We start from the raw sequence: 19,402 nt of genomic DNA, 5'->3' as shown, positions 1-19,402 counted from the left end.
CATGTTAGCAGACATTTTTTATGCACAGCTTGTTTGCGTGCTATTTATTTACTGCATTAGGTGCATAATATTTTTAAGCTTGCCTTAAGAACTGTTACTCTGAGCTGTAGCACAGAGTTAACAAATGGCTTTTGGCATCAGCCCCTAAGCAGGTAAACAGCCAATAATTCCATTTCTGGCCCCTGGGGTGTGCCTGGACTACTGCAACTCCCACCTCTACTTACTGGTAATATGACACTGGTAGCTTCATATCTATTGGCTGTGTCAAGCAACCAGCACAAAGCCAACTTCAGCATAATTGAGTTATAAACCCAGCACCCTAGCCCAAGGCAGAACTATTCCACAGCATCCATCAAGACACTGCGTCTGCATTTTCAGCAGCAAAGAGCCTTTTATCAGTCTGAAGAGTCCCATTTGCTGTACATTGGAGAGGGCTGATATATGAGGCGGGAGTTCCATTTACTTTGCTGTGGGCTGCTCTTAGCGAGCAGCCCAGCCCCCTCCCTGCCATTGAGACAGCAGAGATAAAGCCTGCCTCTGCTGTGCTAGGGATTCCTTCCCCCCTCTGCTAATTTATACTTATAAGAAAATAGATTAGCAAAGCACAGGCTAAAGTGTGCTTTACTGCAGGTTTATTTTATGGAGTGGGGCCTATTAACAGAGGAATGCATTTCAGTAACTCAAGCCCCAGGTTTGAAATGCTTGATGTATCTTTTGAAAGCAATGACATTTAATTCCTGATGGTAATAAAGCAAATTGTTACATAGTAACATAGTAGATGACGGCAGATAAACACCCGAATGGTCCTTCTAGTCTGCCCAACCTGATTCAATCTAAAAATTTGTTGTTGTTTTTTTTTCTTATTATTATTATCATCTATTTCTGGGCAAGAATCCAAAGCTCTGCCCGGTACTGTTCTTAGGTTCCAACTATTGAAGTCTCCGTCAAAGCTCACTTCAGTCCATCTACACCCTCCCAGCCATTGAAGCCCTCATTAGCCCATCCTCCACCAAACAGCCATATATTACATTACATTACATTACAGATTTCTATTCCGCTTGTGCCTTGCGGTTCTAAGCGGATTACAATTTAAGAGACTGGACAAATTCAGGAATATTACAGTACATAGAATCAGGAATGTATCAAGTTACAATTGTTAGTCTGGAAGTTTCCAGGAGAAATTTGGAGTATGTAGTAGATAATCGTAGGTTGATGAAGTAAGTTGTACAATGTTTAGGTATATTTATGGAGGGGTGTTCGTGTGTGTAATTTCTAGTGCTATGTTGAGGTTAAGATGAAGGAAAGTGTTTTTTGAAGAGATGAGTTTTGATTTCTTTTCGGAATTCTTTTATGTCTATTGATTTGATCAGTAGATTGGAAATGGTAGTGTCAATTCTTGCTGCCTGAGTGGCTAGAAGGCTGTCGTATAGTTTCTTACGTCGTGTACCTTTGAGAGGAGGGTAAGTGAATAGGTTTTGAGTTCTCCTTAGTCTGTGTGAGCGATTACGGTGTAGTCTTTTGTTTAGGTAGCTGGGTGCCGTTCCGTGTGTTACTTTGAATAGTAGACAGTAGAATTTGAACTGGGATCTTGCTTTTATTGGTAGCCAGTGTGAGTCAAGGTAAGCATTTGTGATGTGGTCAAATTTGCTGAGGGAGTAGATGAGTCTGAGGGCTGTGTTCTGAACTGTCTGTAATTGTTTTATCATGTAGTTTGGGCATGATAGGTAAAGGCTGTTGCAGTAATCTACTATGCTTAGTACTAGGGATTGAACTACTATCTTGTATTGATCCTTGATGAAGAATTTTCTTATTTTTCGTAGATTACGCATTGTGAAGAATGCTCTTTGGATGATTTTGTGGATTTGGGTCTGCATTGTGCAATTTCTGTCTAGTTGAATTCCTAGGATCTTGAGTGTGCTTTGCATTGGGTACTTGATTGTGTTTAATTCCAGTTCTGTGCATGATGGGTTTTTTTCCTTCTCTAATAGTAGGAATTTAGTTTTTTCCGAGTTCAGTTTCAGTTTATGACTTGACATCCATTTTTCTATCGTTTCCATTATTATTTTCAGGTGGTTTGTTGATAAGGGGTCTTGTATGTTGAAGGGGATGAGAATTGTTATATCATCCGCATAGCTGAATGATGTTGTGTTTAGGGCGTCTAGGGTAATGCCGAGGGATGCTATGAAGAGGTTGAATAATATAGGAGATAGTGGCGATCCTTGTGGTACTCCACATGGGTTTGACCATGGGTCGGATAGATGCTCTTTTGACTTGACTCTGTATGTTCGAGTTTTAAGGAAGCCTTGGAACCAGTTGTGAACATTACCAGAGATTCCTATTGCGTCTAATGTCTGGAGTAGTGTGGGGTGGTCAACTAGGTCAAATGCGGCAGAGAGATCGAGTTGAATGAGAAGTAGTTTGTTTCCTTTGCTAAGGTGTTGTCGGGCTGTGTCTAATAGTGATATCAGTAGAGTTTCTGTGCTATGGTTAGATCTGAATCCAGATTGGGATGGATGCAGTATGTGATGGTCTTCAAGGAAGTTGGAGAGATATTGTGCGACTAGGCCTTCTGTTAGTTTGATGTATAGTGGGATTGAGGCGATTGGTCTGTAGTTTGTAGGATTGTCTATAGGACCTTTGGGATCTTTTAGGATAGGAGTAATTATGATTTCTCCTAGTTCTGGTGGGAAGTGACCTTCCCTTAGTGTAGTTTGAAGCCATAGTGTGAGGGTGGCTTTAAATTTGGTGGAGGCTGTAGTTAGTAAGTATGGGGGACAGTTGTTCAGGTCACATGATGATTTGCTGTATTTTTTGTAGAGCTTGTCCACATCTGAACATTGTATCTTTGGGAAGGTATTCCAGATCCTGTCTGCTGGTATTGCTTCGTCTACTGTGGGATTGATTTGTATTTCTTCTAAGTTGGTTCGTGAGTTGTTGAATGTGGATCTGGTTGTGATGATTTTGTTTTTGAAATAGTCCGCTAATTGGGTGGCTGTGGGAGTTTGGTTTCCTTGGGTGGCGAGAAATGGTTTGGTGTCGGTGAGGTTTCTTACAATGTCAAAAAGTTTTTTAGTGTCTGGTTTTTCTGTGCCAATGAGTTTAGAGTAGAAGTTTTTTCGTTTTTCCTTCAGTTTGGTATTGTATAGTTTGAGTTGGATTTTCCATTTATCTTTGGTAAGATTTTGTTTCTGTTTTTTCCATGACCTTTCTAGTTGTCTGCATTTCCTTTTTAATTGTAAGAGTTCGTCGTCGAACCATTTATTGGATGGTCTGTCTATTTTGTATTTGTTTTTTATTGGAGCTAGTTCGTTTAGTGTGGTTTCACTGAGAGTCCGCCAACTGTTTATGAAGTCTTTGGGGTTATTGGGGTCTATTTCGGGGTCAACTGTGTTCCAGAATGTGGTATGTTCGATTTTCGGTCTGATCTTGATGTGCGATTTTTTTGGGATGGGTTTGCTGTTATTTTGAGCCCAATTGATAGTGAATGAATATTTGTAATGGTCTGACCAGAGGGTGGGGTGCCAGGACCCGTTTGAGATGTGAATTTTTTGTGTGTTTTGGTTTGGAGGTGAGTAAGCTGCTATATCAAGTTGATGACCTTTTTCGTGAGTGGGTTCTGGGTTGAGAATTTGGTAGGATAGGGAATTGAGGTATGAGAGTATATCTGTTGCTTGTTTGGATGATTGATCTTCTAAGTGGAGATTTAAGTCTCCAAGGATCAAGTTGTGTGTGGAGGAGAGAGAGTTCTGGAAGATGAATTCTTCAAGTTCTTGTTTTGAGGTGTTCCATTTGCCTGGAGTAATGTAGCAAAGAAGACAATTCAGATTTCCGGTTAGTGATTTGTCAGATATTTGGCAGGCTAGCAGATCTAGGTAAGGGGTGGAGTACTTGGATAGGACATCAATGTTGAGATTGTTTTTTATTATGATTGCTAAACCTCCTCCTCTTTTGTTTTCTCTGCATACTAATTCTAGTTTATATCCTTTGGGGCAGAATTCTGTAATGCATGGATCTGAATCCGAGGTGAGCCATGTTTCGGTTAGGAAGAGGCAGCCTAGATTATCTTTGATCAGCCAGTCCTTGATTAATTCTGCCTTTGGGCTAATGGATCTGATGTTCATATATGTGCAATCTATTGTGGTGAATTTTGTGGTGGGGGTAGTGTTTGTGTTGATGATGGTTCTTGGTGAAGATTGGTATTTTTGTGTGATTGTGCTGGGCTTTGGTGGTGGTCTTTTTCCCCAGATAGTGGGAATGTTAGCTTGGCTGGATGGACATGGAGTTAGTGTTCTAGGGGTGTAGAATATTCTGGTATGTTGAACAGGTCTGTGCGTTGTTGTTAGGATAGGGATGGTGCGGGTTTGGTAACCTGCTGTTTTCCATTTTGCTATAAATGTGGCAGTTAGTATGATGACAAGGATGAGTTTTGGCGTATGCAATGCCATTTTTTTTTTTTTTTTTTTTTGTGAGGTCTGTGGTTTAGTAAGCTATTAGTGTTGATCGTAAGAGTGGATGTATGTGATGAGCTTCCTGTTCTTGGTGAGGGGGTTCCGAGTTATTTTGCTCACCACTTTAATGAATTTGGGCCCGAAAGTGATTGAGCGCCGCTGGCGCTGTGGTTCAGTGTTGGGTCCGCCGCTGGTCGTGGAAAGGGGCGGAGCAGGGCTCCCACGCGCCTCTCCGCTGGATCACCGAAGGAGAATGTGTGCCGCTGGCGATGTGGTTTAGTGCTGGGTCCGCCGCTGGTCTTGGAGAGGGGCGGAGCAGGGCTCCCACGCGCCTCTCCGCTGTATCACCGAGGGGGCCCGAAGGAGAATGTGCGCCGCTGGCGATGTGGTTTTGTGCTGGGTCCGCTGCTGGTCTTGGAGAGGGGCGGAGCAGGGCTCCCACGCGCCTCTCCGCTGGATCGCCGAGGGGGCCTGAAGGAGAATGTGCGCCGCTGGCGATGTGGTTTTGTGCTGGGTCCGCCGCTGGTCTTGGAGAGGGGCGGAGCAGGGCTCCCACGCGCCTCTCCGCTGGATCGCCGAGGGGGCCTGAAGGAGAATGTGCGCCGCTGGCGCTGTGGTTCAGACTGTGCAAGTCTACCCAGTACTGGTCTTAGTTCTTCAATATTTACTACTTTTTTCTGATTCTAGATCCTCTGTTCATCCCAAGCTTTTTTGACCTCCATCATTGTCTTCATCTCCACTTCTCTCGGGAGCGCATTCCAGGCATCCACCACCCTCTCCGTAAAGAATTTCCTTACATTGCTCTTGAGTCTTCCACCCCTCAACCTCAAATTATGTCCTCTGGTTTTACTATTTTCCTTTCTCTGGAAAAGATTTTGTTCTACGTTAATACCTTTCAAGTATTTGAACGTCTGAATCATATCTCCCCTGTCCCAAATGCATTATTCTGCATTTCTTTGCATTGAATTTTAGTTGCCAGATATTAGACCATTCCTCTAACTTTTGTAGATCCTTTTTCATGTTTTCCACTCCCTCCTCGGTGTCCACTCTGTTACAAATCTTTCCTTCTAACCCTTACACTCCTTTTTCATCCTCAGTGGAGTGGAGGAGCAGTCTGAGAACCAGGGAACTGCAGCTCCTTGTGACTTTAGGCAAGTCACTAATTTTCCATTGCCCCAGGTACAAAATACCGTAAGTACCTGTATTAACCATAGGAAGGTAGTATTTCAAATCTGGAAATGGAGGGTTTATTTGATCCCCAGAAGTGGAATTTTTATGGAATTGGGATTTCTCTCTTTCTTTTTGAAAGCCTCATTGGCAATATTTAACTTATTCACTTAGAGAGAAAAGGATTGGGACTTATATACTGCCTTTTAGTAAATATACAACCACATTCAAAGCAGTTTATATACAGGTACTAAAAGCATTTTCCATAATTGTCCCGGAGGGCTCACAATGTATCCAATGTACCCAGGGCAGTGGATTATTAAGTGACTTCCCCAGGGTCATAGGGAGCAGCACAGGGTTTGAACCCACAACCTCAGGGTGCTAAGGTAGTAGCTCTAACCACTGTGCCACACTCCTCCAAAACAATATCAGAAGTGAGCCAGGTATAAAACAATGAAGCCATTGTGACATCACTGATAAGGTTGGCTCTTAGGCATTGGTGGAATGAGGCATTATGGCATTAGGGAAAGGGATTGGTACTTGTATACCACCTTTTTGTAGTTTTACAATCACACTCAAAACAGTTTACTTACAGGTATTTCAAGCATTTTTCCTATGTGTCCCGGTGGGCTCACAATGTATGTAACATACCTGGGGCAATGGAGGATTAAGTGACTTGGCCAGGCTCACAGGAAGCAGTGCAGGATTTGATCCTACAACCTCAGGGTGTTGAGGCTGTAGCTCTAACCACTATGCCACACTCTCCCTAGATATTTGGCACCAGTGCCTAGACATGGCTTGCCATTTAGCATCTAAGTTATTTCAGCCCAGGTTATGACGTACCAGGGATTTTTAAATTGTGTGGTCAATAAATAGTGTAAATAAAAATGAAAACTGAGTGTGGACATCACACTGGCACTTTATAAAGTAAAAACTATAGTGTGAAGAAAAGAGAATCATGGGCTACAAAGAAGAAGGGAATTTTCAAAACCTTTTGCACAAGTAAAACTGTGCTTTACCTGTGAAAATGGAATATATAAAGTTGCCCACTGTAGATAATGGGGTGCATTTTGCTACAATCCTTGCTAGGATCTCACCATTTAGGGTGTAAGTCCTGCATGGATTTTTTTTCATGCACCTTGGCGGCAAAAATCCATGCAGGACTTACACCCTAAATGGTGAGATCCTAGCAAGGACTGTAGCAGAACGTGACTTGGGGGTGATCATTAGCGAAGACATGAAGACTGCCAATCAAGTGGAGAAAGCTTCATCCAAGGCCAGACAAATCATGGGTTGTATCCGTAGAAGCTTCATCAGCCGTAAGCCCAAGGTCATAATGCCATTGTACAGATCCATGGTGAGACCCCATCTGGAATATTGTGTACAATTCTGGAGGCTACATTATCAAAAAGACGTGCTGAGAGTTGAGTTGGTTCAGCGAATGGCCACCAGGATGGTCTCAGGGCTCAAGGATCTCCCATATGAGGAACGGCTGGGTAAGTTGCAGCTATACTCACTCGAGGAATGCAGAGAGAGGGGAGACATGATAGAGACATTCAAATATGTCACGGGCTGTATCGAGGTGGAAGAAGATCTCTTTTTTCTTAAAGGACCCATGGTAACAAGAGGGCATCCGTTGAAAATCAGGGGTGGGAAATTTCATGACGATACCAGAAAATATTTCTTCACCGAAAGGGTGGTTGATTGCTGGAATAATCTTCCACTACAGGTAATTGAGGCCAGCAGCGTGCTAGATTTTAAGAAAAGATGGGATTGGCATGTGGGATCTCTTCATTGAGGAAGTTAGGGGGTGGGTCATTAGTGTGGGCAGACTAGATGGGCCGTGTCTCTTTTCTGCCGTCATTTTCTATGTTGCCTGCCGTTGTCGGAAGGCATTCCTGGGGGCATGAAATTGTGTATGTGTTTTTTGAATTTTCAAAATAATGTATGCATTTTTAGCATCAAAAAATAATCCACCCAAATGAGTGGGACTAATTTTCAAAGTGGAAAAATGTATGTGTGCTTTTGTAATAATAAAATAATCTCTAGAGTTGAACACTTTTTATTCCCCCCACCCACCTCTTAAATGTGATGATAGGAGTTTATTCAGGAAATTGTTGAAAACACAACTATTTGCTGATGTATTTCTTTGAGCATTTAACCTTTTGTAAGGATTGAATCTTTCTGCTTTTGCTTCTATTTGTACTGACCTGTTTTAATATTTTATGTATGTAACTTTTTTTGTAAACTGTTTTGAAATAAAAGAGTATAGAAATTTTAAAAATAAATAAATAAATATTAGAACGGAACAAAATTTAGAGGAGACAGGTGAATTGATATTGTGAGTGGCCTTGGTAATGTTGGGAATCTGCTCCTATAAAGCAGAGACAAGCAAGTGACAAAATTGCCAGAGGTTTTAGATCCTATTTTCCTTTCAGATACCACACGGCCGAGGAAGACTCATGAGCGAGAAGGAGTGGAATACCATTTTGTTTCCAGGCAATCTTTTGAGACAGACTGGCGCAGCAACAAGTAAGTGGCCTTTGTATGGCTGGCGAGACTATGTGCAGTACACATCGAAACCCCTTGCCTTACTTGTTCCTTGACATTTAGGGAAAGGGGACCGAGACCAGTGAGAGTCCCAACAGGACACAAGACATTGCAGAGCTCCAGATCACGCTGTGCCATAATTAAGTATCTTTTGTAACTACTGTATCACTCAAAATAGCTATATATTGCTATACAGGTACCTTACTAGAACCAAATTGTAGATGGTGTTGGACAACCAGGAAGCATGTTTCATCTTTGGAGAGACTGTATATTCGTACAAATATGCTGGAATAAAATAATACAATTTAAAGAGGACCCTATGCAATGTCTGCTAAGTTACTTATTTTGGAGGCCATCTCCTACACTAAAAATTTAAAACAACAACGTATACTTTATAGTGACAGCGTGCTGTGAAATTGATTTTCATTGGCATGCTCTTATTAAGTGCATTGAAATACATTCCTTATGAATAAACTCCCAGTTTTACTTAGAGATCATTTTAAGACAGTTTGAAGAGATGATTTGGAATCCATATATTGACCGAAGTGTAGCTTCCGTGTCTAAATCAGATTCTAATTTTCAGTTAAGAATTATATCTATTGGAGAATGAATTTCAATCCTGCCTTCATAACTATGGGCAAGGGGTTGCAGGGAGGCAGGATAGTGGTATAGATGGTAAAGGGATTTTGGAATTGACTGTAATGTAACCTGTTCACTATATTAACCTGTAACTCGTTCTGAGCTCTTTGGGGAAAACAGGATAGAAAATGAAATAAATAAATAATGCTTAGATGTGCTCTGCATTCATTGTGGTGATACGCTTCTGTAATAAACATCTGTGAGAAGGTTCAAATAAAGCTTGTCAATTAAAAACATATAATTTCTCAACAATTTCTATATAGAGTTTCCATTTCCACCATTTTTTTTGTCTTTTTATAGATTCGCCGAGCAAGGAGAGTATAAAGACAATCTTTATGGGACAAGCTTGGAGGCAATCCGTTCTGTTATGGTTAAAAATAAAACTTGCTTGGTGGAATTGCAGCCTGATGTAAGTTCTTGCTTAGCTTTTTCAAATGCATCTTTGAGGAATTCCATCTGGTTTTAGAGACATTTCAGCAGGGAGGACTAGAAGAGAGTCTTGAGATCCGGTAACTTTGAAGGATTAGGGAAAGAGGAAAGAGTCCGGGGACTTGTATCTCACCTTTTTGTGGGCACTGGAGGATTAAGTGACTTGCCCAGGGTCACAAGGAACAGCACTGAGATCTCAATCTCTGGATGCAAATGCAGCAGCTCTCCCAGTGAGCCACACCTTCAGTCTGTGCAAGTATGGCAATTCTTATGTTTTTATGTGAGCTGACTATAGGACAATCAAGCCATTGTGACATCATTGATGAAGTTGGCTCTTAGGCTTTGGTGGAATGAGGCATTATGACATCACAATCTCAGCTATGGAATGTTGCTACTATTTGGGTTCTGCCAGGTACTTGGGATCTGGGTTGGCCACTGTTGTAAACAGGATACTCGATGAAAGGGAAAAGGAATGGGGACTTGTATACTGTCTTTTTGTGGCTTTGGCATTCAAAGCTAACATTCAAAGTGGTGGATTAAGTGACTTGCCCACACACACACAAGGAGCAGCACCAGGATTTGATCAGCTCTACCAGTGAGTCACTCCCCTTCCCCTCTGCAGAAGGGCCTGCATTTCAGGGGTGACTAATACACAAAAGTGGTGCATGTCTGGGGCTACATATCGTTCTCCCTCTCCCTTGTGGATAGGACCCTGTGGCTTAAATTTACACAGGAGAGATTTTGATCAGACACTGGGAAGAACTTTCTCTAAGACTGTTCGAGCAACGAAATAGATCAGTTAACCATGAAGGTGACATTGGATGTTTTTAAGAGCAGATTGGAAACATCTTTCTTGGTTGATGGGCTGGGGATGGCTGGGAGGGTGTAGATGGGCTGGAGTAAGTCTTAACAGAGATTTCGGCAGTTGGAACCCAAGCACAGTACCGGGTAAAGCTTTGGATTCTTGCCCAGAAATAGCTAAGAAGAAAAAAAAATTTAAATTGAATCAGATTGGGCAGACTGGATGGACCATTCGGGTCTTTATCTGCCGTCATCTACTATGTTACTATGATGTAAGAATCAGGGCATTGGCTATAAGAAGTGAATTGGACTCAGTCTCTTCCAGCATTCTCTTTCCTTGATGCTACTTTATATATATTTATACAGAGCTTTCCTGAGTTAGCTATACAGAAGACTGGTGCCAAAAGTCCATTGGCCAGGGATACCAACTGCCAGAAAAAAAGAACTGCTTACAAATCTCACATCAGTGCAATAGACCTGTGTCTCCAGTGAGGCGAACTCAGGTTCTGCCAGGCCGTAGGAGTCAGGAACTACATCTCAGGGCATGCAAGGGTAAACGTGGTCAGAGAAAGTCAGGGCAGGTTCTAAAAATGAAAGTAGATGCCTGCTTTCCTTATGAAATATTAGCCTACCCAGGTACATATATGCATATGAGCATTTGCCCTCGGGTTCTATAAATGGAGTCCAAATTTGGATACCCCAAATTGCACATGATCCTGAGATCTGCATGCAAATAAATTATTTCATGAGCTGATAATAAGTGACTGTTAATTTTTAACATTAATTGGCTCTAATTTGGGAGTGTGTGGCGCAGTGGTTAGAGGTACAGCCTCAGCACCCTGAGGTTGTGGGTTCAAAATCCTGGCTGCTCCATGTGACCCTGGGCAAGTCACTTAATCCCCCCATTACCCCAGGTACACTAGATAGAGTGTGAGCCCACCAGGACAGACAGGGAAAAAAGTACCTGAATGTAAACCACTTAGGTATATAAATAAATAAATTTTCATGCGATTTTATAGAAACCAACACCCAAATCCTTTCAAGTGCAACCCTTCATCAACCTCTTCTGTTCTTCTTGTTCAACCTGCCTCTTCTCTTGTACTCATCTTCTCATTTCTCTCATTAAATCCCCCTTTCCCTTATTCCCCACCCTTCCTTTACTCCTAACTCTATCCCTTCCCTTAAATTCTAATCTCTTTGCTTTTCCTCCTCTTCTCGTCACTTCACTGCGCAGGCCTACTTTAACCCTGATGCTCCCCTGTCCCTTTACCAGCAGGCCACCAGGGCCTCCACTGGTCTTTCAGCACTGCTGCTCTTTGCAGGGGGGAGTGACAACATATACAGTCATGTGAAAAAATTAGGACACCCCATGAGATATTCAGTTATTTATTAAGAAATGTTCACATATTGATGTTAAATCTTTTTTTTTTTTATCTCTGGAAAAGAAATTGATTTGATTGCAGGTAAACAACAAAATTTTCCTTAATTTACTCAAGAAACAAAAGATATCCACAAAAATGTGCATTCTAACTGAGGAATAAATTAGGACACCTCCACATGTCCTCCCACTTAAAGTGGCTCAAATCACACATAGGTGTATCACATAGGTACACATGATTAGAATATCATTACTCAGCATTTTGAAGGCGGTTTGCCCTACTTAAATCACAAGACATTTAATTTGGTGTGCGCATGACTGCTGTGGTGAGAGTGAACACCATGGTGAGATCAAAAGAGTGTCTGAGGCCTTCAGAAAGAAGATTGTAGCAGCTTATATGTCTGGTAAGGGATTTAAAAAGATCTCGAAATAATTTGACATCCATTCCACAGTCTGGAAAATAGTGTACAAGTGGAGGACTTGCCAAACAACTGTCAGTATGCCCAGGTCTGGCCGTCCAAGCAAGTTGATCCCCAGAGCAGACCACAAGATGCTAAAAGAAGTCTCCAAAAACCCTAAAATGTCATCACAGGACCTACAGCAGGCTCTTGCTATTGTTGATATGAAATTACATGCCTCTACAATCAGAAAGAGAATGCACAAATTTAACTTGCATGGTAGGTGTGCGAGGAGGAAACTTTTCCTCTCTAAGAGAAACATCAAGGCCAGACTGAAGTTTGCCAGAGAACGTAGACAAACACCAGGACTTCTGGAATAGTGTTCTATGGACAGATGAGTCTAAAATTGAATTATTTGGACAACAGAAAAGAGGACATGTTTGGCGTACACCAAATACTGCATTCAAGGAAAAGAGCCTCATATCAACTGTGAAGCATGGAGGTGGAAGTGTCGTGGTTTGGAGATGCTATGCTACAGCAGGACCTGGCCAACTCACCATCATAGAATCCACCATGATTTCTACTGTGTATCAGAGGGTGCTTGAGGAACATGTGAGACCATCTGTAAGAAAACAAACTGAAGCAGAACTGGACCCTGCAACACGACAGTGACCCAAACATACCAGTAAATCCACCAAGGACTGACTGAAAAGTAAGAACTAAGAACACTAAGTCAAAGCCCTGATCTTAATCCCATTGAGATGCTGTGGGATGATTTGAAACGGGCTGTACATGAAAGAAAAACCCCTCAAACATCTCACAGCTGAAAGAGTTCTGCATTGAGGAGAGGGCTAAACTTTCCTCAGATCGATGTCAGAGACTGGTAAGAAGCGTCTCACTGCAGTTATTTCAGTCAAAGGGGGTAACACTAGTTATTAGGGTGTAGGATGTCCTAAATTATTCCTCAGTTAGAATACACCTTTTTGTGGATCTTTTGTTTCATGAGTAAATCAAGGACAATTTTTGTTGTTTATCTGCAATTACATTACTTTCTTTTCCAGAGATAAATATAAAAAAGATTTGACATCGATATGTGAACATTTCTTAAGAAAGAACTGAATATTTCATGGGGTGTCCTAATTTTTTCACATGTATGTACATGCATAAAGAGATACATACAGACAGACAGAAGGATAGACCATTTTGAGTAGGCTCTCATTTAAATGCAATGTGCTTGGTAAAACACTAGCCTCACAAGTTGGGCAGCCCTACTGTTGAAAATAATCTTAGGTCACCTGTGGAGCAGTTTTTGACTTGAGCTCTTGTTGCCGCCTTGCACTGCTGTGGATCTCTTTCCTGCCAGCTCCTTGCTGTGTTTATATAACTTTCCCTTCATCCTCCATTCCCTTAACTTAATTTGTGACAGTGATCATTTTGCATTAGCTAATTAAAAACAGAAGACTCTGCTGTTTGTTTTAGCGTCACACAGAGATGGAAAAGAACAGCAAGTACCTTCTGCTGGTTTCTGAACAAAATCTGAAGGGACTTAGGCTTGGGTGCTCTAAAATTGCCGTTTAGAATCCTGTGGGTCACTATGGGGCCAGTAAATGTCCAATTTGAAAATGGCGATTGATGTTCAAACAATTTCACATGCAAATGACTTTCACGGAGGCCTGCCATAATCCCATCTGATGAGTCGCTGGAAAAGCAACTGACATGTGCAGAGCCGGCAAGGGAAGTCCTAAAGTAGCCTCCTGTCGCTCAGTTGTTTGGGTTTGGAAGACTTTATTTTTCTTTGTTATGGGCACAAGATGTTGGGCGTATGTTACACATGCACATTATCTGACCAAACTTAAAAAAATAAATAAATAAAATTGGTGGGAGAGAAGCCTCTCGGACCCCTCCGACTCCATCATGAAGATCGACAGGATAAATCCAGACTAGTCCTGGTACTAGCAGTCAAGTCTTGGTACAATTCCAAACGACAGTCCCTCCATATCACTGTGGCCAGCTCAAGCATGGCGCAGGAGATGTTCCTTCAGAGAGAAGCTCTGTAGACACACAATAACGTCTCGAGGACGATCAGCCACAAGAGATCCCAATGATCTGTGGCTTGCTCAATCCCTAGGTCCAATGTATCATCTGTGAGGAGCCAGCGCTCCAAGCCCGTCACGATGTCCCTGGCATCTCCAAAGGTGCTGGTGTCTGGCATTCCCCATATGCGAAAATTATTTCACCGTGTTCAGTTTTCTATATCTTCCATTTTCATTACTAACTCGGAGAGCTCAGCTCTAACATCTTCCACTCCACAATGTGCACCTGCCATAGTCTTCACATGAATCAACTCACGTCTCCACCACGTCTATACAGGAACCCATAGCAGTGAGATCTTGTTCCAGCTCATTTATTGCCTCTCTGACCTGGGAAGCTACAGTAGAGATCTCTGACTTTATTTTGGTTAGCCATGTACGCATATCAGCCTTGGTGAATGGCTCATCGAGTGCTACTGTAGCCTCGGACTCTATATCTGCACCACCGTTGGTCCACTCTGGTCCTGGAGGAGACGCAGGCCCCCTGTGCACCCACCACATGGTGCATGAGTGAAAGAACGATGTCTGGCATGCAGGTACTTCTCCGAGTCCAGTTTTTTACGCGCAGCCATGATTGCCACTGGTTCCCCACTCAGTGTCTGCCTGGAAAACACAAACAAAGTGGCTGGAAATGCTAATGATAGTGGGTATGCTCACAACTGAAGACAGAGCCACAGAATCAGGCTTCCATCTTTGTTGGTGACGTCACTTCCTCCCATTACTTTTTTTTAATTTTTAATGAGGACAGATATTTTGTGTGTGTAACACACATATCTGTGCCCATTACAAAAAGAAAAAGCTGACTTTTTTAATGTTACTGGCATCTCCAGACCTGTCAAAGATTTTGGAACATTAAAAACTGGCGCTTCATTTTAAGTATCATGTGGGCATCGATCAGAGTGCTCGTTTTAATACTAATGAGCTTGTCAGAGGCTGGTACAAACCATGGAAAAGACCATTATTTGCTGTTTTGAGCATCGATAGCTGAAATACTTTGATATTAAACCAGTTAAAACTGTTTTAGCGAAGATCGTAAACGCACAGTGAGTTTTGTGCAACCAGACCTTAGAGCAGGATTGACAGAAAGGTGAAAGTTAGACAGTCAATAGAGTGAGCTAGTCTGTGGAGATTCTACAGATTAATTTAAGCAGATATTTGAGTTTTCCCAAATACGATCTTGGTATACTAGAATACCCAGTTTGAAAAGTATATGAGCTTTAACAGCCAATGCAATTTGATCAACAGAGGTCGAATCTCCTTGCATTCAAAATCCGTCTCAAAGTAGCATTTTGCAATGACTGAATCTTTTTAGGTGTCTGTCTAAGCATCCTAAAAGTATTACATTACAGTAATCTAGTTGCGGTCCATTAGAACTTGTGTTAAAATTTTGAAGTGTTCTAAAGATAAACATTTTCTAATATTACATAATTGAAGTAATCTCCCCCCCCCCCCCCACACACACACACACAATATATATATTTTTTAATCAAGTGAGTTGCATAAGATTCAAAAGTCACCTCAACACTATCGGGGCAATGCTGGGCTGGAGCTGGAGTGCTAACCATATAACAAAATGAGTAAAGTTAAGACAGAAGGAAAGCTCTTCTAACCCTCCATCAGGCTCTCTGAAATGTTGCCACTAACTGGCACCTTCAGATCAGCGCTGAAACCAAATATTCAGTACCAGTTGATATACAAATATGGGTGCAGAATATCCAGTTTCATTTTAAACATTGTAGTTGACGTTTTACTTTACTGCTGATTTCCATGTTTAAATATCAAGCTGTCTGTTTTTTTGCAGTAATAAATGCTAAATTTCATGTCTCGGATTTTCCATCGCTTTTAGAATGTCAGTGCATTGCTTTGAATCTATTGTAAAAATCTGGTATGTATGTGTGCTGTTTTCTCAAGGCAGAAGGTTTGTATTTCTAGGCAGTAAAACAGCTGAGGACTCCAGAGTTCAAACCATATGTCATCTTTGTGAAGCCCCAGCTCTATGAAAAGAGGAGAAAACCGGCTGTATCCCCAGCATCAGTGGAAATCACGGCAGCCCTTGTGAGTGTTAACCTTTTGACTGTCTAGGGAGCTAATTCTCAGAACTCCAGTGCTATAGGGAACAGTGCCAGAAAATACAGCAAGACCAGTGCATAAAAATCACCTCACAATGCTCAAATTATATGCATGCTGAGTTGGCCACTGTTGGAAACGAGATACTGGATTTGATGGATCTTTGGTCTGTCTCAGTATGGCAGCTCTTTTCAAGTGGAGGGAACATGCCTGGAACACGCGCACAAGAGTTTTGCAGTAGGCAAAGCTGTCATGCAAATAGCCATTCAAATCCAGAAGTGCAGGGTCACATCAGCGCCTGTTCTGCTCCTTAAATGTAAGCTTTTCACATTTTTTGCACTTAAAAAGCTTATATTTAAGTGCAGAAAACAGGTGCCACTTTTGGTTTTGCTGGGGGTTGCGCTCATTTGTTCCTGACAACCAGCCCTCAGGCCTCCTCCTCAAAATCAAAACTGTTGTACAAAGGCACATAGATGCCTGAGTTGTCTTTGTGAAATATGTACCTCCATATGGGCCTTTAAATAAAATGATGCCCTGTGTTTTTTTACAACCCATCCACACTCTAATATGGAAAGCAATAATGAGGTTACCCTCTGAGACTTGTCTTTCAGGCCTGTTTGATGAGAGGTGAAGAGGTGGGCAATTGACAAACCTTGTTACACTTTCTCTCGTCTGCCTAATACCTGACCCTTCCTCTTTTCTCCTTTCTTTAAAGGATGAAGAACAGGAAATGTTTAATGCAGCTATTCTCCTTGAACAGGAGTACGGCCATCTGATTGATACGGTACTTGTGCGAGAGGATCTCCAGAGCTCTTGCGGTCAGCTGAAAGTTATTTTGGAGAAGCTGCGAAAAGATACTTTCTGGGTGCCAGTGCATTGGATTAAGTCCTAGGTCTTGTGTCAGTGCTTCCCCACCCATTCCCTCCCTTAACCTATTTACAGGCATTAAGAAAGTTTCAAGAGTAATGAATTATCTGTTCTAACGTACTAGAAACGTTTTTCAGAAGATGGCTTAGAAACAAATGGAGACATGGAGGGGCATTTTCAAAAGGACACCCAAGTTAGAATAGAGACATCTCACTATAACATCCAAAAAACCTGTCCATTTCATAGCCTTTTCAAACAGGAAAATATTGGGGTTTCCTGTTCAAAAATATTTGAGAATATCCAAAATGAACAGCCATTTTCCAAAATAAAACTTCTAAATTGTGAATGCCTGAAAACCAGGGGCAGGGGTGTCTGGCAGGATTTGTACAAAAATGACCACACAGATGTCCCTGCAGAGCAGAAAGGCAGCCTGGTGGTCAAATCAGTGGACTTCAATCCAGGGCATCCTGGTTCATATTTCATTGCAGCTCTGTTATTTTAAAAGGTGGACGTTCTAGAGAACCAATACCTACTGTTCCTGAATGTGCATCACCTCAATAGCCCTCAGGCTTCCAGGTGTCTTTAATATTTAGGTACAATAGGTATATCTCTTTCTTGCGTGCTCACAATTTAAAGGTAAAATAGCAGAGTTGATGGGGTTTAAACTTGGATTTCAGTCCACTCCACTGACCACTAGGCTTCCCTTCACACCCACTTTCTGCTGTGTTCAAAATGCCCATAATACCTGATCTAGCCAAGCCGCCTGTTTTCCTTTCCGGTGTCACTTTCAGGAGTGAGGGAGAGGGACAGCAACCACTGGGGAATTCATGATAGGCCATGCCTTAATCACTTCAGAGATCAGCTGCTCAATCGGAGCACCTTTTTGTACCCTGTATGTGATGGAAACAAGTCTAAATAAAAATGTCTTTCTTTTTAAACTTGGACATTTCTTATCATTCAGTTATGGTTGTTGGATATCCTCCCTAGTTCCACCCAATACACTTCCACAAACCCCCCCCCCCCCCCCCCGAGCAGGTAGGGTTACCATACGTCAGGGAAAACCCAGACATGCAGGGCAGGATTAATATTTCGAGGGCCACTAGGCACACAAGTACACTGGGCCCTGCCCATGCCCCATCCCCATTTATTTACCTGTTTACTATTTATTTACTTCTTTATTGCCCATTTGCACTAGAGTTCTCCATAGTTTATTGTAATCCACATGGTCAAAAGCTTTGCTGTAGTTGATGAAGCAAAGGTATAGGGGTTTTTGATATTATTTGCTCTTCTCCAATATTCATCTAACATTGGACTAGGAGTTGAGCATGAGTTGATGGCATCTAACAACCTCTGTCTCCCAGTTTCTGCTTTCCTCATCTTGTCATTTTCTTCCTTCCATCCACTGTCTGCCAACCCCCTTCTATCTTTCCATTTCTCCTCCTGCCCTCTCCCCCTTGGGTCTGGCATCCATCTTCTTCCCTATGTTCCCCTCATGGTCTGGCAGTGTTCTTTTTATGTAAACTGCGCAGAACTTATGGCAGGGCAGTATATAAGAATAAAGTTTACTATTATTATTTATTATTATTTCTCTCCTTCCCTCCCCCCTGTGGTTTTTAGCATCTCGCTCTTCTCATTTTCTTCACTCAGATCTGATATCTCTATCTCCTTCCCCATTCTCTGGCATCTCTCTCTTTTCTTTCCTTTTCTTCTCTGGTCTTCCTTCTCTTTTTTCTGCCTCCATCTAAATTAAATTCTTTCTTACTATTCAGTCCTCAGTTTCCCTCTTTTCACTGTGTCTGTCCACAGCATGCCATCCCTTTCCTTCACCCCTCCACTATCTCACTAACTCTATCTTCTTTCCCCCATTCAGCATATGCCCTTTTTCTTTATCCCCTCCTTCCATCCAGAATGATTTATCTTTCTCCACTTCCATTCAGCATTTGCTCTCCCCTCTCAACTGACATCCATCTGCCCCTTCTCTCTCACTCTCCCCCTTCTCCCCATGTCCATCATCTACCCCTTCTCTCTCACTCTTCCTCTTCTCCCCACTTCTATCATCTCCCCTTCTTTCTCTCTCTCCCTTCTTCCCACTTCCATCATCTGCCCCTTCTTTCTCTCTCTCTCTCTCTCCCCTCCCCACTTCCATCATCATCATCTACCCCTTCTCTCTCTCTCCCTCCACTCCAGGCCCATCTCCCTCCCTTCCCCTCACCTTCGTGGGTCACCACTCACCTTTCCTTCCGATTGTTTTTTCAAATGGTAATAAGTAAGATCAGCAACAGGCCCCCCCCCCCCCTCCAGCATCAACAGCACTTAAGATCGGCATACTATGCCATACTTTATATTGTTACTTGCTTATTTTTACTGCTGTAATTGACTGTTGCTTATTTTTGACTTATTGTTGTACACAAACTTGAGTGAATTCATTCATAAAGACAGTAAATAAATCCTAGTAAATAAAATAATGTGTAACCATTAACAAAACACTTTAAACTTTGTTTACTAAGCCATCCTCAATTTTCAAACATGTCAACATCAACACAGTAACACTCCAGTTTTATTTGGTAA

General features: G+C 42.0%; 1 protein-coding gene across 1 annotated transcript in view; it reads left to right on the top strand.

The window, feature by feature from the left end:
• The window catches only part of MPP3 (membrane palmitoylated protein 3), a 122,493-nt gene extending 104,721 nt beyond the window's left edge, over positions 1–17,772 (top strand). Inside the window, exons 16-19 of the mRNA XM_033918187.1 lie at positions 8,054–8,147; positions 9,105–9,213; positions 15,833–15,955; positions 16,683–17,772. Coding sequence (XP_033774078.1) covers positions 8,054–8,147; positions 9,105–9,213; positions 15,833–15,955; positions 16,683–16,859 — 503 coding nt within the window. The 3' untranslated portion in view covers positions 16,860–17,772. The remainder of the gene's footprint in view (positions 1–8,053; positions 8,148–9,104; positions 9,214–15,832; positions 15,956–16,682) is intronic.
• The last annotated feature ends 1,630 nt before the right edge of the window (positions 17,773–19,402 follow it).

Source organism: Geotrypetes seraphini, chromosome 13, assembly GCF_902459505.1.
Source record: "Geotrypetes seraphini chromosome 13, aGeoSer1.1, whole genome shotgun sequence".
In the NCBI taxonomy this organism is placed as follows: Eukaryota; Metazoa; Chordata; class Amphibia; order Gymnophiona; family Dermophiidae; genus Geotrypetes; species Geotrypetes seraphini.
Note: the sequence above shows the minus strand (reverse complement) of the source record. Positions and strands in the feature narration are given on the sequence as shown.